The following is a 20826-nucleotide window of genomic DNA, read 5'->3' as shown; positions in this document are numbered from 1 at the left end:
AATATTTCTTTTATATTTTTTATTAAATTAAAACATAAAACAAAAATCATTAAAATAATAAACTAGAATTATTAAAATATTATTTAGTTTTTTGGAGTTAATTTTGGTTTATATTTTTTAGGACAAAATTATTAAAAAGTAAAGTTAGTTAATTATAAGAAAAATAAGTTTATTTTTACATTTTATTTTAATTAGACTTTTAAAAAGAAAATTAATTATTTTATAATTAGTTTTTCTTTTAGATTTTTATACAAATATTTTATTTTTAATAGAAAATAAGATCCTTAATATTTTATTTAAGTTTTAAAAAAAAATTTAATAGAAAGTATATGTTTATTATATATTTTGTGTTATACATGCATACACATATTCACACATATACTCATGTACGAGAACAACATCAAAATTAAAAATTATGTTAGCATCATAAGATGTTATAAGGATAGTAAAAAATTGAGTTGTATGAAGAAATTAAAATAAATTACTCGGGTAATACTTTTCATGTAAATATTATTGTGTTTTATAAAAATAATATGTGGAAGCTTAAACCTAAATATAGATGTGAAATATTTGTAGCTATTTTTGTCATAAATTGTTAACATACAATTATCTATTAAAAAAGGAAAGGTAGTTACTTATAAGGAAAGTTAGTTTTTCTTGATGTTTTTTATTAAATAATTTATTGTACTTATAGGATTTTACAATTTATTTTTGTTTAAAGTTTTTTCTTAGAATTTAAAATTTATCTTTTATAATTCTCTATGGTTAGACACTTTTAAAATAAACATTATAATAAATAATAATAATAAGAGTATTAAGTAATATTAATAATTAATTCTTACGAAAATCATTTTTATTATTTTGAATATATATATATATTTTTGATTATGAGATAGTTTAATGCATATCACATTTTCAAATATATAACTGACATTATCACTATCATGTTAATTAGCAACTTTGAAGAACCAAGCTTTTTATAAAAAATAATAATAATAATAAGACCATTAAATAATATTAATTTTAAAAGACAAAACATTTTTTTATTATTTTAGTATATATATTTTTGATTATGAGATAGTTTAACAAAGATCACATTTTTAAATATATTTTCATTAAAATTTTAGAAAAACAATTATATTAAATAAATCATTTTCAAATCTATTTTTAGGATTTTGAAAAAGGAAAATTTCTAAAACAATTATTACTAAATATTTATTTTAATTGTTTTTACCATTAAATAATTCTTTTAAGTAGTTTTTTTTTCAAAATTCAATTTTATAATATTATTATATATATATTTAATCATTATATATTTAAACACATGTCACAATATTTGAAGGAAAATTAGTATCAAATAATATTTAGCAATTATCTTTTCATTAGGATTTAAAGAAGGAAAATAAGTATTGAATAATATTTATAGTTAATTTTTTATAAAATTATGTTTTGTTGATATCTTAGTATGTATATTTTTAATTATGAGATTGATTAACACATGTCACAATCTTAAAATATACAAGGATCAAATGGGAGTCGAGAGATTTGGACTACAAGGATGTCGGAAGAGCCTATCAGCCCTCAATACAAAATGGAGGGACTCATTTGGGAGATGTCTTGCCTAAGAGAGTTCCATTGTACCGCGATCCACATAGAAACGGATTGTTCGGACTTGGTGGACATGTTAGATAGCCATGCTGATTGGCGGGCCTTTGCCTCTGAGCTAGTATCTTTCCGTCTTCTAAAAGACGGTTTCTCAGATTTCAGCATCTCCCGCATACCCATGACTAGGAATCTGCGAGCGGATTCTCTCGCTAAAGAGGCAAGAAATAGCGGTAATCTTTTTTCCCATGTAGATCAGACCCAGCCGGACAGGGCATCTCTTCGGAAAGCCTCAGACTCGACTATCACTTGATCTCAACAGATGGGAGCCGAAAAAAATAATAATAATAATAATTCACATGTGTCACGATCATGTTAATTAACAACTTTAAAGAACCGAGCTTTATATAATAAGATAGATTAACACAAAGTCAAAAGCCTCTAAATCCTGGTTGAGATTAAAGATATCAACATATCTATTTTTAAAAAAAATTAGATATTCTGTAAAATAGTTTCAACAGATTTACTTCAATATTATCCATAATTATCTATACTACTAGGTAGTAACCCGCGCCTTGCGCGGGATTAGATTATTAATTTCGTTACTTTTTTAGATAAGTAGACATTAGATTTGCCAGTCTGGATATCGGTTCGGTTGAGTTAGGTTGAGTTTTTTCGATTTAAGAAGACATTAGGTCTGTTCAATCTGGATCTTGGTTCAGTTTCGGGTTAAATTTTTCGGTTTTTAATCTCCTAAAATACAACTATCATTCATTTTTTTTTTGATCAACATACAACTATCATTCTAATCCATATTTATTTTGGTTTGTTCGGTTAAATTGCTTTAGACTTTTGCTTTTTGGGTTATAAACCGAAAAATATTATTATTTGTTGTGTTTCATGTTATATAAATTTTAGATAATATTGATGTCGAAGTAATCGTTTCATATTATAATTTCTAAACACATGCAAATCAAATCAAGATAAAGTTAAAAAAAAAATATTTTCTAAACGCATGCAGATAAAATAAAATCTAGATAACACCAATCAGTGGCGGAGGTAGAGAGAAAGCATGTGGATCGGTTGGCCCACATCAATTTTGAAATTTAAGCTACAACCAATTTTGAAATTTAAGCTAATTTAGGCATGAAATTGTAATATTTATTGATTAATTGTTGAATTTCAGTAGTTTGACCCCCCTAATAAGTAGCCAATTTTATGTACATAAAATTTTAATCCTACTGAACTTTTTTCCTAGCTCCGCCACTGACACCAACAATGACTTATACAATGGTGAATAGTTATGATCAGACACATTTTGTTAAAATCATTTTTAAACATTACGTAGATAAATCGTACCAAAGGAATTCTTCTGTCAAACCTGATAACAGGCAAACTTGATGTTTTCGTCAAAAGGAATCAAAACAGGTTAGATATGACCTGAGAAGAGGAGAAATTTACAGCAGCCTAAAAACATAGACGGCTTCTTTGGTCCATTTGGGTAGAACAGCTCATGGAGAGGTAGATAGATGGAAGGTTTTGCTTGTTCTATAAATCCATAGGAGTCACATATTATACATTATCACAAGGCAATTGTTTCATCAGGTAGAACGTTTATGACAATGTTGGGCGGGCTATAACTGAGTGAAAAATCTGTTTGTCTTAAATCCATAGGAGTCACAGATTATACGTTATCACAAGGTAATTGTTTCATCAAAAAGAACGTTTATGACAATGTTGGGCGGACTATAACTGAGTGAAGAATCTATTTTTGATTGAAATATTACAGCCATCAAAGATTCCTCTTCAAGAACATGAATTCGAGGAAGGGAAGTTGCTGAACCTGCAGCTTTTGCTGGTAAAAATTGGCTATCAAACTATATTCCAGTGATGTGTTGTTGCAGACGATCAAGTTTGCCTGTTCTCAGGCCTTTGTCGTCTGTAATTCTAGACTTTATCCTAAGTATTTACTGATGCTTTCTGTTTTGTCTTTTCTTTCTTAGAACTCAGAGTATCTTCGGAGTTTGGGAAAGAAGAAGAAGAAGAAGAAGAAGAAGAAGAAGAAGAAGAAGAAGAAGAAGAAGAAGAAGAAGAAGAAGAAGAAGAAGAAGAGAAAACACATTATTAAATAACCTCTTAAGTATAAATTTAGTAAAACAGATTCAATACTTCAATAACATATAAAACATAAATTTTAAAATGATGCTTATATATATATATCTTGTAACACAATCTTGTAAAATATCCTAATTCAATAATCTCCAACCCTCCAGCCGTGACATCAATTTGTTGTGCTTAGTACAACATGTATATACGACATTACAATTGAACCTATTAGTTATACAAAATACTCCAGATAATTTAAAATAAATAAATAGAACACAGTTAAAATTACATTGATTTGAAGTAATGTACTTTAGAAATTTCAATATTAAATAAAATTTCAGAACAGCCATTTAGTCTGTTTAGGACGGTTATGAAATTTTAGAACAACCATTTAGTCTATTTCAGGATTAGACTGATCGACCAAATATTTTTTAACTTTTGCATGAATCTTCACTCCCTGTTGAAATGAGATAAGAAAATCGTTAGATGATAATAAATTAAACATGGAAATAATTTTTTTTAATCATATGTACACATTATTTATTCATGTTAACGTCGACGAAGACCCTCTCAATTGTTAGTCCGCCGACATATGAATACTGCTCCCAAAACGAATGATCTTGACATTGACCTTCCTAAGAGATTTGAATGGTTTCAAAGTAGAAACACGGGTGAAAGAAACCAATGAGGAGGGCTAAAAATTATAGATGTTGTTGATGTTTTAAGAGTGAGGAAAGTAATAATCTTTGACTCTGTATTGTATGGTATTATATAGGTACATCATAGTAAATGATATTTATGAGTCGTATATTTAAGTTTTTCCAATTTAGGATGGTCGTTTATGTAAGGTTTGCCACAAATCTTTTACTATATTAAAAGTATAGACACTTCTCCAAGCATCATATAACTTATACATTTAGATCGTGTGCATATATAATAGAAATACAATATATGGTCTTGATACGGGTCTTATGATAACAAAATGATAAATTTTAAAAACATAATATACGCAATAAAAATATATTGTATATAGATATATGGAAAGACTGATTTCAGACAAACTTCTCCAACTAATGTAGGAAAGGTAGAACACGTTTTTTTCAATATGCACCGTAATAAATATTAAAGAACTTAAATGGGAACAATGATTTAAGTGTTTCTAGCTACATGAAAAACTGTACGTGGGGTTGAATATGGATGTCAAACTAAGTAAAAATATTTAAAGGCTATTTAATTTTAAATGTCTTTCCAAACAGATTTCTGACATGGATTATCATAGTGAACTCATATCTTTATAATTTTTAATGAGTGGTCCATTTCCATAAAGCTTTGACATGGAGGTCCATATAGCTCACATGGGTTTATAAAAAACTATAAAACTAAATATTATTTGCAAACTTGAAAGAGCATGTGTTTGCCAAAATCAGCTATGTGAAAGTTTAGGAGCCATCTATTGCTCAATGCTTATTTGCAAAGGTTCATGCAGATCAAATACATACACTCGTAACAAAATAACCTCAAGCCATCATTTTAAACAAAACATATAAAATTTGGATTGGAATAATGAATAATCAAACGTGTATATATTTGAAAGGGTTACGTACGTGCATAATCAGGTAACCTCTCTATAATGGCTCTAAACTTCTGTAGAGTCAGGTATGGATCCCATGCGATCTCAGCCAAGTACGCATCCATGATTCTTCCTACTTTCAGCAACGAACCATGGTGATGACCAGTGGAGTCTTTATCATAACCCCTCTCCTCATCTTCTTCATCAACCCTCTCAAGAAATCATGTGAGCATCCTATAGACAGTATTCCCATCGTACATGGACGGACTCTTCCCTTCCTACATAAGGTATAAGCAGATCATCAAGTCTCACGCTCTCTAACTGCTGACCTATTCTACGTTCTAGCTCAGGCAGATCTCTATGTCTAATGTAATTCTGATCTTAACATTCCAAGGAGGAAACTGAGAGGGATGATTGATCTTCTCTGGCCACTCGGCAAAAGAGTTACAATGGCTTCAACGATTTCCCTCTTCTCTTGACAATTCTATCAACAACACCCTTTAATGATTCTTGAGAGTAATGCATCAGAGAAGCAATGACTCTCGGACCGGACACCTGTTCTCGCCGTCACGGACCAACTCTTGTGTAGTTATTAATACCAAGAGCAGAGAGTTGTTCGATCCACCACTCGAGACAGTCTCTCCCCTTGAGCTCCTCTGATAAACCTGATAATAACTCCTCCCTACATGCATTCATTGCAATAGCCTCCATGCAGCTATCAAGAATCTTGAACGTTTCATATAATTTGTGCCTCTCGCATGAAGTTAACATTTGAAATGATTTCTTGAGGTTGTAGAAAACTCTCTTGTCAAGGTAGTTTGCATCTTCACAGCCATAGTTTGCCTCTTCCTTATAGACCGTAGATGAAACACAGTTTTCTCCTCTGTTTTCCATCTCTGCTCTGTTTTTAACCATAAACGTCTTTTTTTTTCTTGAAGTAGATCATGATTCCAACTATGTAGTTATGATTATATTTGCTTGCAAACATTTAGCTTCTATTGACGCAAGTATCGTCAGTTCACATCGCAATTATCTTCAATTCACATTCATCGGTAAGAAGAAAATAAATACAACGTGCTTGTGTTTATTTTAACCAAATTAGATTAGGAAAGTTATTTCAGCGTAATTAATTTCAAATGGCTGTGAAGCTGACACGTGGCCAATGTAATGTGAAAGCATTAAAGCTAATGCTTCTCTTTTAATATATCTTATATATTAAAAGAGAAGTCACAACCTTGATTCATGTGTGATTTTTTAAAAAATGGACTTAATGGACCTATTCCTAGAAAGTCATGTAACATTTAATATCTAATTTTATCATTTAAATTTTGGGCCTACAAGAAATTTTTATTGGACTATCAATAATTAAATTTAAACAATAGATGATCCATTGGATGTATATATAGTATAAAAAAATAAATATAATTTAATGTTGTAATACTATACCTCTATATGCTGAATATTTAAATATTTTTCGAAGTTAACTTTTAAAATTATAAAGAATTTTTTGTTAAATAACAAAAATCATATTATCTAACAATGATTAATCTTTAATTCCTTAAACCAATGAAAACAAATTTTAAACTATATAGTTTATTTTAAAAACTAAACGAAAATTAAATGTTTAATTATTTACTCGATAATATAAATCTTTGAAACGAAAATTTTTAATTTCTTATTAACTTTCTAAATTTGTGAAATGTTACAATATCTTTGAATATGACAATAAAACAATATTTTACTAATCTTTATATATATAGTTATGATTTTAGTAATGAAATAATAATCCGAAAATATATATATAGAAAAAGATACAAATACATGTGAAAGTATGAAATAATTTATTCAATGAAAAAAATATACAGTAAGCTTATTATGTTTTAAAAATTGATAGACACATATATATTATAATATATACTAATCTTATATATTAAAACAGAAGTCACAACTTTGATTCATGTAAGATTTTTTTTAAAATTGACCCTCCCTAGAAATCAGTTATCATTCATTTATTACTAATAATATGGATTAATAATATCATTCCTAATATAACATCGACTCCTAAAAACCCGGATTGGGTAACAAACTCACCTTGATTCATGTGTGATATTTTTATTTGAATCATCATTTAAAATTTGTAGTAAATGTATTTCCTTAATGCTAATATATAATCTTTTAACTACTGAAATCATAATATAATTTGATATCTTTTAATTTAAAATATAAATATATTTATTTAATTTTCTTAACAAATGTGTTGAAAACGTTATAACAATATCTTAATTATCAAAAATTGTATATAAATATTTTCTCTAATTTTATAATTAGTAATAAAATTAATGTTATTATACATTAATATATATTTTATTATATATTAATGTTATTATACAAATAATCAGTTATCTTTTATAAAATGAAAAACATTATATCAAATTTTACTATTTTATAGTTATATCTATCATTTTAAAAATAAAACATTGTATTTAACTAAATATGATAAAATTATTTTAAATTGATAAATTAATATATTTTATTTTGACAAACATTAAAAATTTATGCTAGAAATATAATATGTTGGTAGAACGGGTTAACATTAGTAAATTATATAATTCATGTATAAAATTAACTTATCTTAAAATTTTATATATATATATATATAGTTATTATCTTAAATGAATAAACATAAAAGAAATACTGATAAAGGAAATCTAGCGCTTTGAATTACGGATCAGGATCATAATAATTGAATAAAAAATAATTTTAAAATATATATAATAAAAATACCAAATATATGTGATGATTTGAAATAATCAATTAACTTACAACATGAAAACTATCAAATTGTTATATTTAAGATAGTTATATATAAACATTTAAATATATAAGTAACTTTAAAAATATATTCTAATTATGTAATATATATATATATATATATATATATATAAACATGAAAATTAATACCCGCACGGTTGTGCGGGTCCAAATCTAGTAAAGGATTAAAAAGGAAGGAGTCTTTAAAAAACTACTTATACAAGGTTGTTGGACCCTCTGATTAGACTTAATTATTTTTCTGGTCTTACCTTATACTTTAACTAACAATATGTTATCTACTTATACAAGCCCATATCTTTTTGTACAGAAAAATTTTAAACATATTAAGATGTATTATTTGTGAACGTTTCGTAAACATTCAATGAGCATGACGGTTTGACGAGATACTAGAGACCATAGTTTTCTATTCGTTTTATAAGTTTATATCTATTGTTTAATGTTGTGATGTTGATGACTCATACTTTACACTATCTAATTAATTTTATAAGTTTCCATCTAAGATTCGTTTATACCTTTAAATATATTATATATTTATAATACAAATCTATACTATTAAAAGAGAAAAATTCTTATTTAAACAAGGTTGTTTGACAATTCCATTAGACTTAACTATTTTTTCGGTTTTACCTAATATTTTCTAAGTATATAAGTACTTTACATAATTTAAATGAACTCATTTATTATTCTTCCATAATATATTATATAATAATTCTGACAGTAAATCTCCATGAATATATGACTGATTATTCAAACATGTTTACACATGAGGTGATCATTATAACATATAGTTCCATTAATAGTATAAAAATGTTTATGGATTAGTTATGTGTAATGTAACGAAAAAATCCTCTGGGGTATAAGATTTATTTTCATTTTTACGTGAATTGAAAAATAAAAGCCTTAAGTCACCTATGAAACATTAATTTAATTAATTACATGCAATCAATTATTAATATTTGATCTTAAATTCTTATATATGAACTAAATGATTAATATTATCGTAAAAAAATATCAAATGGGTCTAAACGGGTTGGAGATTTAAATGGAATTAGTAGAAAAAACATGGTTTAAATAGAACATGTTTATTTACTTTGGAAATTCTAACAATGCATATAATACATTTTATTAAATTTTCACAAATGTAAAATATATTACGCTTTAAATCAGGTAGTTTAGGTTGTTTGGAAAAAAGTATAAGATAAATAATTAACTATGAATTATTTGAATAAAACATATTAGAGTCACTAATTTTTTTTGTTGCATAATTTGGTTTATAAATATATTTTTTAGGATATTTGGTCATTTAGAAATTAAAAATAATTAATACTTGTACATATATAATTTGTATTTTAAAAATTTAAGTACTCATTTGGTTCTCAGTTCGATTTTTATTTTTTGGTTCCAAAGATACGGGATATGCTCGATTATTTATGAAATTCAACTTAAATTTGATTTTCTTTTTCCAGTTTGGGACGGTTCAGTGCACCCGGGAAAATCTACCCAAATCTATACATTATCTTATATAGAAATTATATATGAATAATTTATTTAATGTCAAAAATAAATCTGTGCTTTCTAAGCGCGGATAAAAATATGGTAATATATATAAAAATTATTAATTTATTTAAATTTACATTTATAATAAATTATTTAAAAATTATAACAGATTTTTGCCCGTGCTAAAACTAGTATATTATAAAGTTAAGTCATCTCGGTTTCTGAATGTTAGTGTAATGACCCGGATTCTTAAGAATAAAAAAATCTCGGGTTTCTTTTTCTATTAATTAAATTTCTCTAAACCGAGCTCTTTTTTTTGGGTAAAATCTCGGGTTTCTTTTTCTATTAACTAAATTTCTCTAAACCGAGCTGTTTTTTTTTAGTTTAAGTAATTATCTCAACGTTTTGTTTTCGTTTGCCAAATTGGTAGGTTTATCTTAATTAATTATTTTTACCTAGCTATATATATATTCGTATGTATCTCCTCCCTCTTCCTTACCCTAGCTGCACACGTCTCCTTAAATGACGATCTGGCCTGTCTCAATAGAAAATAAGATCCTGAGCTGAAATTGTTTTTTGGGCCCTTTTAAAGAGAAACAAAAAAAATTAGGGCCCTTTTCTTTAAGAAAAAATAATAATTTAAAAAATATTTGGGTCCTAATCTGGACTAATTTTTTTAAATGATATAATGGGCCCTTTGCAAATGCACTCTGAGCACATGCACAGAGCCGAGCCTGATGGCGATCAAAGGAGGAAGCCACTACAATCACACGCCTAGTTAGGTGCCGCCGCGTCCATGATGGTAAAGTTATGTACCGGATCCGTTAGATGGTGAACATGACCAAGATGAGGAGAGAAGGTGAAGCCGGAGCCACCGTCTCATCACCCCTCGTCAACTCCAATGCGGTCTATATGCATGTTCGTGGGATGAACGTAAGACCTTTTGATTCCCTTATGTGATGTTCATTTCATGCTAATGATCCTTAATCGTGTCATTTCGTCAAGCGTGAGAACTCATGAATATGGGTGTCTATTTCTTTGTTGCTTGAGGAACAAGTAATCATCCCTTCAGCCCTAGATTAATTAATTTATTAATCATGTTTTATTTGTGTTGTCTCTGTTCTTTTTCGATCTGGTGGGTTGTTGCGAGAAGTCGAGATCCATGGCAAACCCTAATTTACCTTAGTAATCAAGTCAATTTGTTTGTTTTCCGATCTGCTCCGATTCTCCGTTTTGGCTAAAGTGAGGGCTATTCCGTTAAATCCCGTACTAGTGTAAAACGTTTTCTATGGTACTTTAGATTTCGAAGCATGATCCGTTTCTTTGAATCGATTCTGTCTGAACCTTGTTTGGTAGTTAGTTTATTCAAAGTGAACCAGAATTAGGGGTCTAGAGGATTCAACTATTGTTTGGATTGTTTGATGTTAAGTGATGATGTACACATATATATATATAGTTATATAGTAGCGACTATGTGATGAGTGATGGGTTCCAGAGAGATATGGGGTAGCAACGCATATGAGTACAGAGGTCAGCCAAGAAAATGTGAGCTAGCGACATATAGAGCAACGCATATTGGATGAGTTCGGGGGCCAAGAGACGTTTTTAATTCTAAATCACAAAAGATTATATTAGAACAGAGAAAGAAAGAACTCATGTGTCTTTTAATTAATAATATACGAATGATTAATATTTCTAAATAAAAAAAAAAATTATTATGTGTTTAAATTTGGATAAATGTTAAGCAATTTGTCCATTTTAAATAATTTTTTATCACCTTTTTATTTTTATTTTTATTTATAATTTATTCATTTTTCTTTATAAATAAACTTATTAGTATGATTTATTACATAATATATAAGAAAATATAACCAAAACATAACACAAAAGATACAAAGAAAGGCCAAGAAATATACTTCTTTAGTCATCTATACAACACAATAAGTTTTGTAAAAAATACATAAAGTAGCCATAATAATCTATTATAACGTAAATATTTAAAAAAAAAACAATTTTTAATAATAGCAATTATTACATTGTCCAAAACAACTATAATAACTTCGACATCATGTTCCTCTAAATTAAAACTTCATTCTCCACTATTTTACAAACATTCACAAAAAAAAAGATACAATGGTATTCGAAAATTCAAAATACCATAAAATCTCCAATTCGCAATATCGAATTTGATTGATTTGTGTATTTTATAGTGTAATAATACTTAAAATACCATAAAATCTTACAATTCTGAATTTAAACAACAAAACTAAAAACTCAGTCATTTTTAATTAGTAAATTGAAATTTAACATAGACAACATAGTCATACTCACACCCAACTTAACATAAAGAAATTTAAGCAAAATTATATCTTTTTTTATAAAAACCGATCCATCGCGCTGTCCTAGTTAAAAATAAATAAAAAAGAAATTCATTTTATAAAGAGGATATTTTAGGTTTTAATTTTAGATACAGGAATTTAGTAGATTATTTCTCCGCCTTAGCCTTGTTTTGAGATCATCCGCAACTGCATCGATGAACTCCTCCGTGTTCAGGTAAGTGTCCCTAGAGAGCCTGGACAAACATATATCAATCTTGATGGGAACATGTAACTAAGATGATGACGAAGAAATCAGTAACTTACTTTGAGCCGTGAATGATGAGTGCAAGATCTTTTGTCATCTTTCCAGACTCCACTGTACCAACGCAGGCAGCTTCGAGCTTCTCGGTAAACTCCAAGAGTTTTGAGTTGCCATCTAACTTAGCCCTGTTCAAAGATATGTTTGCATTCGCTTTTACTCATCTTCCTAGTTAAACAAAAACAATATCACCCGCGAAGGAGATTGTTTTCTCGCTACCTGTGTGCAAGTCCACGAGTCCAAGCAAAGATGGAGGCTATGCTGTTTGTGCTAGTCTCGCCACCTTTCTGGTGAACCCTGTAGTGACGGGTAACAGTTCCATGTGCTGCTTCTGCTTCAATAGTCTTCCCATCAGGGCAGACCTAATCAAATGATTAACACAACCGTTGTAAAAGACGCAACGTCTAATCAACAGCTCAAAAGGAACATTGTAGCAAAGATTGTGTCATGATCAATACCAGAACAGATGTCATCAATCCAAGTGACCCGAACCCTACACACATTGCACGAAGCAATTTAGCTAACAATAAACATAACGAGACATAAGCACTTAATGGCTTATATATATATTCATTTATCATTTTCACAAACCTTGTGCCAGAAAATCACTTTGGACATCACCATCATAGTTTTTGCATGCCCATACATAGCCTCCTTCGCTCTTAAGAGCGTAAGCCACCATATCGTCAATGAGACGGTGCTCATACCTAACAAATTCAATCATCTTCCTCGGTCAAATATAACATGCATAAGGCACAATGAGACTCCGAGGATGAAAAAACTAAATGCTGACTCACCATATTCCAGCAGCCTCATACTTTGACTTCCAGCTGGCTTCATACACTTCTTGGAAGATGTCTTTGAATCTTCATAGTAAAACGAAAAATGCAACCAACATCAAATATGGACAGAGCAAAAAAGATAGTGTGGTAAAATAACAAAACACTAACTGTCACATACCTGCCATCGTATTTCTTAAGAATGGTGTTCTTTGTGCTAAGATAGAGTGGCCACTTTTTCTGGTAAGCATTGTTCATCGATGCCTCAGCAAAAGCACGGATGGACTGTATATACAAGGAGAAAATATATAACTAGCTCGTCAAAACAACAAGTAGTTTTGACTGCAGTTGGAAGAGAGTGTAAGTGTTTATACCTCATCAGTGTTGTACATGGCCATAGCGACACCTCCTTCACCGGTAAATGTAAAGACTTCAGTTTCAGTTTTCCCGTCTTTACCCTCTGAAAACAAAGACATAACAGACTCTATTAGCATCAGGAAGAAACTGAAGGTTTCGAAACTATACAATGCCAGGTAGTAATATACTAATATTACCAAAAGTCAAAGTCAGTTTTCCTGGTCCCTTGATAACAGCATCAGTGGCACGGTACTGATCGCCAAAAGCATGCCTTCCAATGCAGATGGGCTTTGTCCAGCCTGGGACAAGCTTGGGAACATTTTTGCAGATAATTGGTTCTCTAAATACAGTTCCTGTGAGAATAAAAACCACAGTGTAAGGCAGCATAAAATGATTAATTCGTAGGCGTGTGTACTTCTCACCATTCAGAATATTCCTGATGGTCCCATTTGGACTTCTCCACATCTGCTTCAAGCCAAATTCCGTGACACGGCCTTCATCTGCACGCAAAAAAAGAAGAAGAGGTAAAAATATTCAATTTCAAAAGATCTAACAAAACATACCTGGAGTGATGGTGGCACACTTGATGGCCACATTATACCTAAAACAAAATTTACACAAACATCATAAGTCAGACTCAGAGAAGCAGAAAAGAGAATAAAAAAGTGGTTTGAGTAGTCATTGTTTGTTCCAAGTTCAAACGCATACTTCTTGGTGGCTTCAGCACTTTCAACAGTAACTTTGTCATCAGTAGCATCACGGTGGGGAAGACCAAGGTCAAAGTACTTGATATCCAACTCCACAAAAGGAGTAATAAGCTGAAAACATAGGAACATACGAATTTAAAAAAAAAACAAAATAAACCGCATGTATTAGAATAGGTAGCTCATACCTTATCCTTGATGGACTTCCAGATAACTCTGGTCATTTCATCACCTATTACACAAGACCAACGAAGCATATATGTTAGTATTTAGTAAAAAGTTATTTTAAATTAAAGACTAAGGAATTAACAGCACTCGATCACATTAAATCTGAAAATGTTATAGTCATATATTGAATCTATTTCACCGATTTGAAGCTGTAAAGTGTAAACTAAATAGTTTTACCAGTATACAACGAAACGAGCCAAAAATATTCATTGGATCATCAAACCTGAATCGACCAATCGATGAACAGAGCTACAGTTATTATTGATCTATAACGTTCAGACAAGACCATCTAATCAAAAAATAAAGAGATCGTGAAAGTAAAACTAGTTTTCAGCTCTAAGATCAGAACGAAACTTCGAGAAGAACTAGGCAAGCGAAAGGTAATACGTTTCATTTCCGTATCAAATAAACGAAAAGCGAGACAGAGACTGATAGAGAGAGAGAAGGAGATCTCACCATCCATCTCGACGATGGGATTTGCCACCTTGATCTTTTCAAACGCCATGGTTTCTCGTTTGGACTCTAAGAGAGACGGATTCGACGGAAGATAATGGACTCCCTGTTGGATACGGGTCTGACCTTCTCAGAAAGTCCACAGGATAGTTGTCCTAACACATAACTATGTATGTTGTAGAGACTCGGTTCAGCAATTCATGAATGACTGATCGGTTTGACTCGAGACTTTTTAACCGACCGAACGAGCGACTGAAAGTAGTCGATTCGACGACTCGAAACAGCGGCCCGACAGCTCGGTCCAATCGACAAAAAACCCATTAGATCAAGACGAATTAGGTTAACAAGCAATCGTCTATAAAAGGGGAAAAAAAGCAACGAGGAAAAGATCCGCAAATCACTACACACTTACTTTCGGCTAAAAACTAGAATTTTACATCTTTACTCTTGCCGACTTGTACCTTTCGGCCAACTAGCTTTCGCCGGCTTGTTTCCACCGTTTTTTCCTCTTTTGTAACACAATCAAACGATTCCTTGATCTAATAAAACGTTTTTGTCACGATCCACCGACGAGAATTCGTCTCCTTTTCTTTACTGGTTTATCGACATTACTCGGTTCAAACAGTTGGCGCCCACCGTAGGGCAGACAAAGTAGCGTCAGCAAGATTATGGCTCACTCAGACTCGCCGTCTGGCGACGAGTTACCTCCGACAGAAGCTGCTCCGATAGCAGAAGCTTTCGAAGACACTATACTAGAAAGAATGCTCAGAAAGATGCCGTTCAGAAGGCGACGAACAAGCAACTGGCCGCTATCGCCACAATCTTAGCTCCCTTAGCCGTAAACTTGGCAGATCCAGCCACAACAGTTTGAAAACAGCTGTTCGACACCTATCGAACAGCCGGCATCGAGACCACGGCAAATACAAACGCCATCCAGATCCAAACACCCGACGGTCCAGATCTCACAACTATCCAGGAACTCGCTGAGCTTAAGCAGTCGGTCCTGGAAATGAAGGACAAGATCCTCCAAGGACCCACTTCGGCGCCGTTAATCGAACGCGTTCTCGCCGAAACCCTAAGGACCCCCTTTTCCCGGGAAATCACCGACTTACGGTACCGACCGACAGAGAATATATGTCTTACGTCTTTCAACGTAAAATCCGACCCCACAAACCATATCACGGCCTTCAACATCGCGATGGGTCGGACTAACTTTTTCGACGAGGAGAGAGACGCTGGGTATTGCTGACTCTTCGTCGAAACACTCGAAGGACCAGCACTCGGTTGGTTCACTGGGTTAAAGGCAGACTCTATCAACACCTTCCACGACCTCCCGGCTGCCTCCCTCAAGCAGTACATCATGTTTACAAAGCAGGGAGCAACCTTATCCGACCTTTGGAATTTGTCTGAGGGCAAAAATCAGAGCCTCCGCGACTACATGGAGAAGTTCAAAGCTGTCGTCTTGAACGTACATATCCCGGACAGCATCGCTGTCGACGCTCTGATGAACACTCTCTTCTTCAAATCCAGTTTTTGCGAAGATCTTTACCGAAACCCCACAAAGTCACTCCAGGACGCTATCGCCAGGTCAAACAACTTCATCCGGATGGAGGAAGACACATCAGTGATACTCAAAAAAATGAACGTGACAACAAAATCGGCAACCCCGAAGGCCGCCGAGGCGTGTCAGGAACCTTGACAGCACGCCCCCAGCAATAAACCACCGCAAAAGAAAAATTTCGTTTATGTCGTCGAGGAAAGCGAGCTCTCAGGGTCCAAAGTTTTCATGCGCGAAAAAGGATAGAACGTTTGCGACAGAGCGACCGACGAACAGCCGCAACTACTCCAGCGCCTTCAAGTTTGAGTCCTAGCTCCCTCGACCTGAATCAGTGGTACAGCTATCATAAGTCCAAGGCGCACGATACGAGGGACTGTCGGCATCTAGTGGATGCTCTCTTTACATCCTACAAAAAACGGACGTCGAACGTCGAGCCACCCAAGCCAAGGCCGAACAACGCCAAGAACTGGAGCAAAAGCAAAGAAAAGAAGGCTCAAAAGCCTCAAGACAAGGCCGGTGCTCGATCCAAACGCGCAGAGGATGACAAACCGGATGAACAAGATGAAGATGAGGCATGTGCCGGCACAGAGCAGCCTCGCAACCGGACACGCGTCCAAGTTATCCTCGCACGACCAAGTTCTTCGTCAGACAAAGAAGAAGATGCCAAAGTCTGTAACTCACAAGAGCATCCCGTCGGGCTCCAGAGCGAAAGCAGCGATCCAAGCGGAACATGCGATTTAAGAAGTAAGCTTAAGAGAAAATCACATGCAACCGAGAGTACGCACGAGTCCGGGAGCGACCTTCGAGCAGTCATCAACAAGTCTAAGGCTGAACGAGTCGAGAGCAACAGCATCCGACCCAATCTAAGACCTCGAGTCCTCGACCTTCGCGATCATCTCAACTCGAGATCAGAAGACCTTTGGATAGGCTCAATTGACCAAAAAGTTCCGACTTGAGACGAAAGTTGGAAGAACTGAAGGCCAAAGCTTGCAACGAAGCCGAGCCAATTATAGAAGACCTGGTCGGTGACCTGAGGATCCAGCTGCGGAACAAACGTGCAGAACGCGCTACATTCCTAAATGTAATCATGGCAGGCTCGCCCCCTTGTGGTGACTCGGTGCGCTCAGTCAAAGACTATTGGCGACAAGCCGTAACCTCAAAGAAATGGCCGTTGAAGCCCGAGAATGATCATCAGATCACTTTCTCGCCTGACGACGCCGCAGGCGTCCACCTACCTCATAATGACTCCTTGCTCGTTGAATTAGGTATCACAAAGTGTGACATCGTTAAACTACTCATCGACACAGGAACCTCAGTCGATCTGATCTTCCGAGATACACTCGAAAAAATGGGAGTTGGTCTGCGTGACATGAAATCATTGTCCCGATCCCTCACATGATTCAATGGAGCTTCCCAGACGATGATTGGCACAATCAAATTACCAGTCTACACATGCGGAGTGACGTGCACCGTCAAATTATCTGTGATTCACACGTCAAAACCATATAACACGATCCTCGGAACCCCCTGGTTGCATTCGATGAAAGCGATATTGTCTACGTACCATCAGTGCGTAAAGTTTTCAGGACCCGACGGCCAAATACAAACCCTTTGAGGAGACCAGCAGGCCGCACGCGACCTATTGATTGCTACCGTAAAAATACAGCAGTCAACTCCTCGCATCAACGCGATCTCGAAGCGGATTCAGCCTCAGAAGGACGAGATCCTGGAGATCTCGGTCGACGAGGCCGACCAAAGCAAGGTAGTTCGAGTCGGTGTGTTCCTCTCCGACGAAATGCAATGCGCGATCATCGACTTTCTGAAGCAGAACATGTCCACGTTTGCATGGACCACCTCAGATATGAAAGGTATCAACTCCTTCATCATGTCCCACGAGTTGAATGTAGATCCGACTATCAAGCCATCCGGCAAAAATGACGTAAACTTGGTCCTGAGCAAAGCAAAGCTGTCAACGAGGAAGTCGAGCGACTGCCCGCAGCCAGCTCTATCGCGGAGGTTCGATACCCGGAATGGTTAGCCAACCCAGTTGTAGTTAACAAAAAGAACGGAAAATGGCGTGTTTGTGTCGACTTCACCGATCTAAACAAGGCCTGCCCGAAAGACAGTTACCCGCTTCCGCATATCGATCGACTAGTCGAATCGACTGCTGGAAACGAACTACTAACCTTCATGGACGCCTTCTCATGATATAACCAGATCATGATGCACCCGGATGATCGAGAAAAGACAGCATTCATCATGGACCAGGGGACTTACTGCTACAAAGTAATGCCGTTCGGCCTCAAGAACGCAGGAGCGACTTATCAACGACTCGTCTATCGAATGTTTCCGACAAACTGGGAAACAAGATGGAAGTCTACATTGACGACATGCTGGTAAAGTTACTTCGTGCGGGGGACCATCTCAATCACCTGAGGGAGTGCTTCAAGACGCTGAACGAGTACGGGATGAAACTCAACCCGGCAAAATGTACCTTCGGCGTCACCTCGGGCGAGTTCTTGGCTTACATTGTCACCCAACGAGGAATCGAGGCGAATCCTAAACAGATCACTACGATACTTGATCTCCCCAGCCCAAAGAACAGCCGAGAGGTCCTGCGACTAACCGGAAGAATTGCGGCGCTTAACCATTTCATCTCTCGATCTACTGACAAATGCCTTCCATTCTATGAGTTACTACACAGTAACAAACGTTTTATCTAGGATGAGAAGTGCAAAGAAGCATTTGGGCAGCTCAAGCAGTATCTTACGACTCCTCCCGTGCTGTCCAAACCCGAAGCCAGTGACACACTCTCTCTCTATATTGCGGTCTCTTCTACAGCAGTGAGCAGCGTCCTGATCCAAGAAGATCGAGGCAAACAAAAGCCTATCTTCTACACGAGCAAGCGGATGACCGACCTAGAGACTTGTTACCCTACACTCGAGAAAATGGCCCTTGTTGTTATCACATCGGGGAGAAAGCTCTGTCCTTACTTCCAATCACACATGATCAAAGTACTTGATACCACTCAAATTACCCTAAGGAGTGAACTACTCTCTCAAATAAGAGGTTCAATTGTAGTACTTAGGGATCGAATCCACAAGGAGCTAGGGAACCAATTAAATCTAGTTATTTATTAATTCTAAGTGTTTGTTGTTTTATGGTTTTAAAGTAAATAGCAATCATAATTGAGCAAGTCTATTGCTAGACTAACAAGATGATTTGGGGGTGTAACTTATTGGAAAGGTATTAGATGCAGGGTTTCTATTCAGGTGTTGGAGATTATAATCATATAGATGTCTATCAGTTGCATGCATGATATATTAGAGCTCAATCCCTTAGACACAGTGATCAGCGATGGCAATGTTTCACTGGTTAACTAACTACATCTTGGATCTCAACTGTCGTATATTGATCACAAGAAAGTGTCGATCGATGGTCCGATAGGGATATCGATCGATACACCTTTCACAAATATTGATCGATTGTCAGAAGACAGTATCGATCGATGCTTCTTAAGCCTTAGACGTAAGTTGATAATGCTCACTAGCTTTCTAGTTCGGCGGTAGCGTTTTTCCAGTTGTCTAGTATGACATATTAGGTTCAGGGCTGGATGGTCAAGGATACTTGACTCATGCAGATTCCTAGATTCAATATTCTAGGTAGCTAATCTAGAACAAGCATTAAGAAAAATCAATCAATGAATACCACAACTTAGCAATTTATAGTTGGGGCTAATCCCTCTAACCTATTTGAACCATGAATCTAACAAGTAAACTACTAATACATAGCTAAGCAATTCATGACACAAAATGTAAATAAAAACTGCATAGAATAGAATAGATTAATCAATGGAGTTCCAATCACAAATCTCTCTATGATCTTCTCTCCTAAAACTCTCTGCTGAAAATAAGAATACAAAGGTGGCTAAAAGCTCTCTTGCTTCCTAGCACTTAGGCAAGTATATATCTATTAGGTTAAAAACTAGTCAAGGGTAATCTTGTAATTTGGTGAAGTCTAGGGTTTAAAGTCGGCTGAAATCAAGTTGTGCTTCCGCGTCTCGACATCGAGCGATGGTACAGGATGTACATTGATCGATCTTAATCTTCAATCGTTAAGGCTTCTCTTCTGTATCGATCGACGACACGGGATGTGCATCATGTGTGAAAATGGGTCAAATCCATGGGATATCAACTCTTCCAGACTTACCCTTTTGCTTGTCCTCTAGTAAAACAAACAGGCAGTCTCTCTGAAAGAGGTTTGAAAACAGTAGGGACTTATAGATATAATACATAGAAATCATCACCTCTACAATTTCGCAAACCACATCTAAAGTCCTAATCGCAAAAGCACATTATGCAATATCCTTGCTTAGCAACCAAGTTCAACTAGTCTACAACTTAGCAAATCATGTCTTAGCATAAATATAAAAGTGCATGCTTTACCTTGGGAGTATCGACCACATGATGCAAGGATTTCAGACAAGTATCTGGAACTGTAGGT

At 34.4% G+C, this 20826-nt stretch overlaps 1 protein-coding gene and 1 pseudogene across 1 annotated transcript; both read right to left on the bottom strand.

The window, feature by feature from the left end:
• Positions 1 to 5304: 5304 nt before the first annotated feature.
• LOC108870522 lies at positions 5305 to 6172 on the bottom strand (annotated as a pseudogene).
• A 5898-nt stretch (positions 6173 to 12070) lies between these two features.
• LOC103849095 (cytosolic isocitrate dehydrogenase [NADP]) lies at positions 12071 to 14817 on the bottom strand. Its single transcript, XM_009125910.3, has 14 exons — positions 14769 to 14817; positions 14273 to 14316; positions 14089 to 14198; positions 13944 to 13981; positions 13803 to 13880; positions 13578 to 13733; positions 13398 to 13483; positions 13205 to 13308; positions 13042 to 13110; positions 12836 to 12951; positions 12703 to 12737; positions 12464 to 12606; positions 12250 to 12372; positions 12071 to 12179 (listed from the first exon to the last, which is right to left on the bottom strand). Exons 1-14 carry the CDS (start codon positions 14815 to 14817, stop codon positions 12071 to 12073), a joined length of 1260 nt encoding a protein of 419 aa, XP_009124158.1.
• Positions 14818 to 20826: the final 6009 nt, after the last annotated feature.

This window comes from Brassica rapa, chromosome A06, assembly GCF_000309985.2.
Source record: "Brassica rapa cultivar Chiifu-401-42 chromosome A06, CAAS_Brap_v3.01, whole genome shotgun sequence".
Classification (NCBI taxonomy): Eukaryota; Viridiplantae; Streptophyta; class Magnoliopsida; order Brassicales; family Brassicaceae; genus Brassica; species Brassica rapa.
Note: the sequence above shows the minus strand (reverse complement) of the source record. Positions and strands in the feature narration are given on the sequence as shown.

Excerpts from the sequence above, each read along its gene's own strand:
- LOC103849095 (XM_009125910.3), bottom strand. The coding sequence starts at position 14,817 with ATGGCGTTTGAAAAGATCAAGGTGGCAAATCCCATCGTCGAGATGGAT. Across the intron at positions 14,199-14,272 it reads GGAAGTCCATCAAGGATAAG|CTTATTACTCCTTTTGTGGA; the intron begins GTATGAGCTACC and ends CTATGTTTTCAG. Across the intron at positions 13,309-13,397 it reads CCATGTACAACACTGATGAG|TCCATCCGTGCTTTTGCTGA; the intron begins GTATAAACACTT and ends TTGTATATACAG.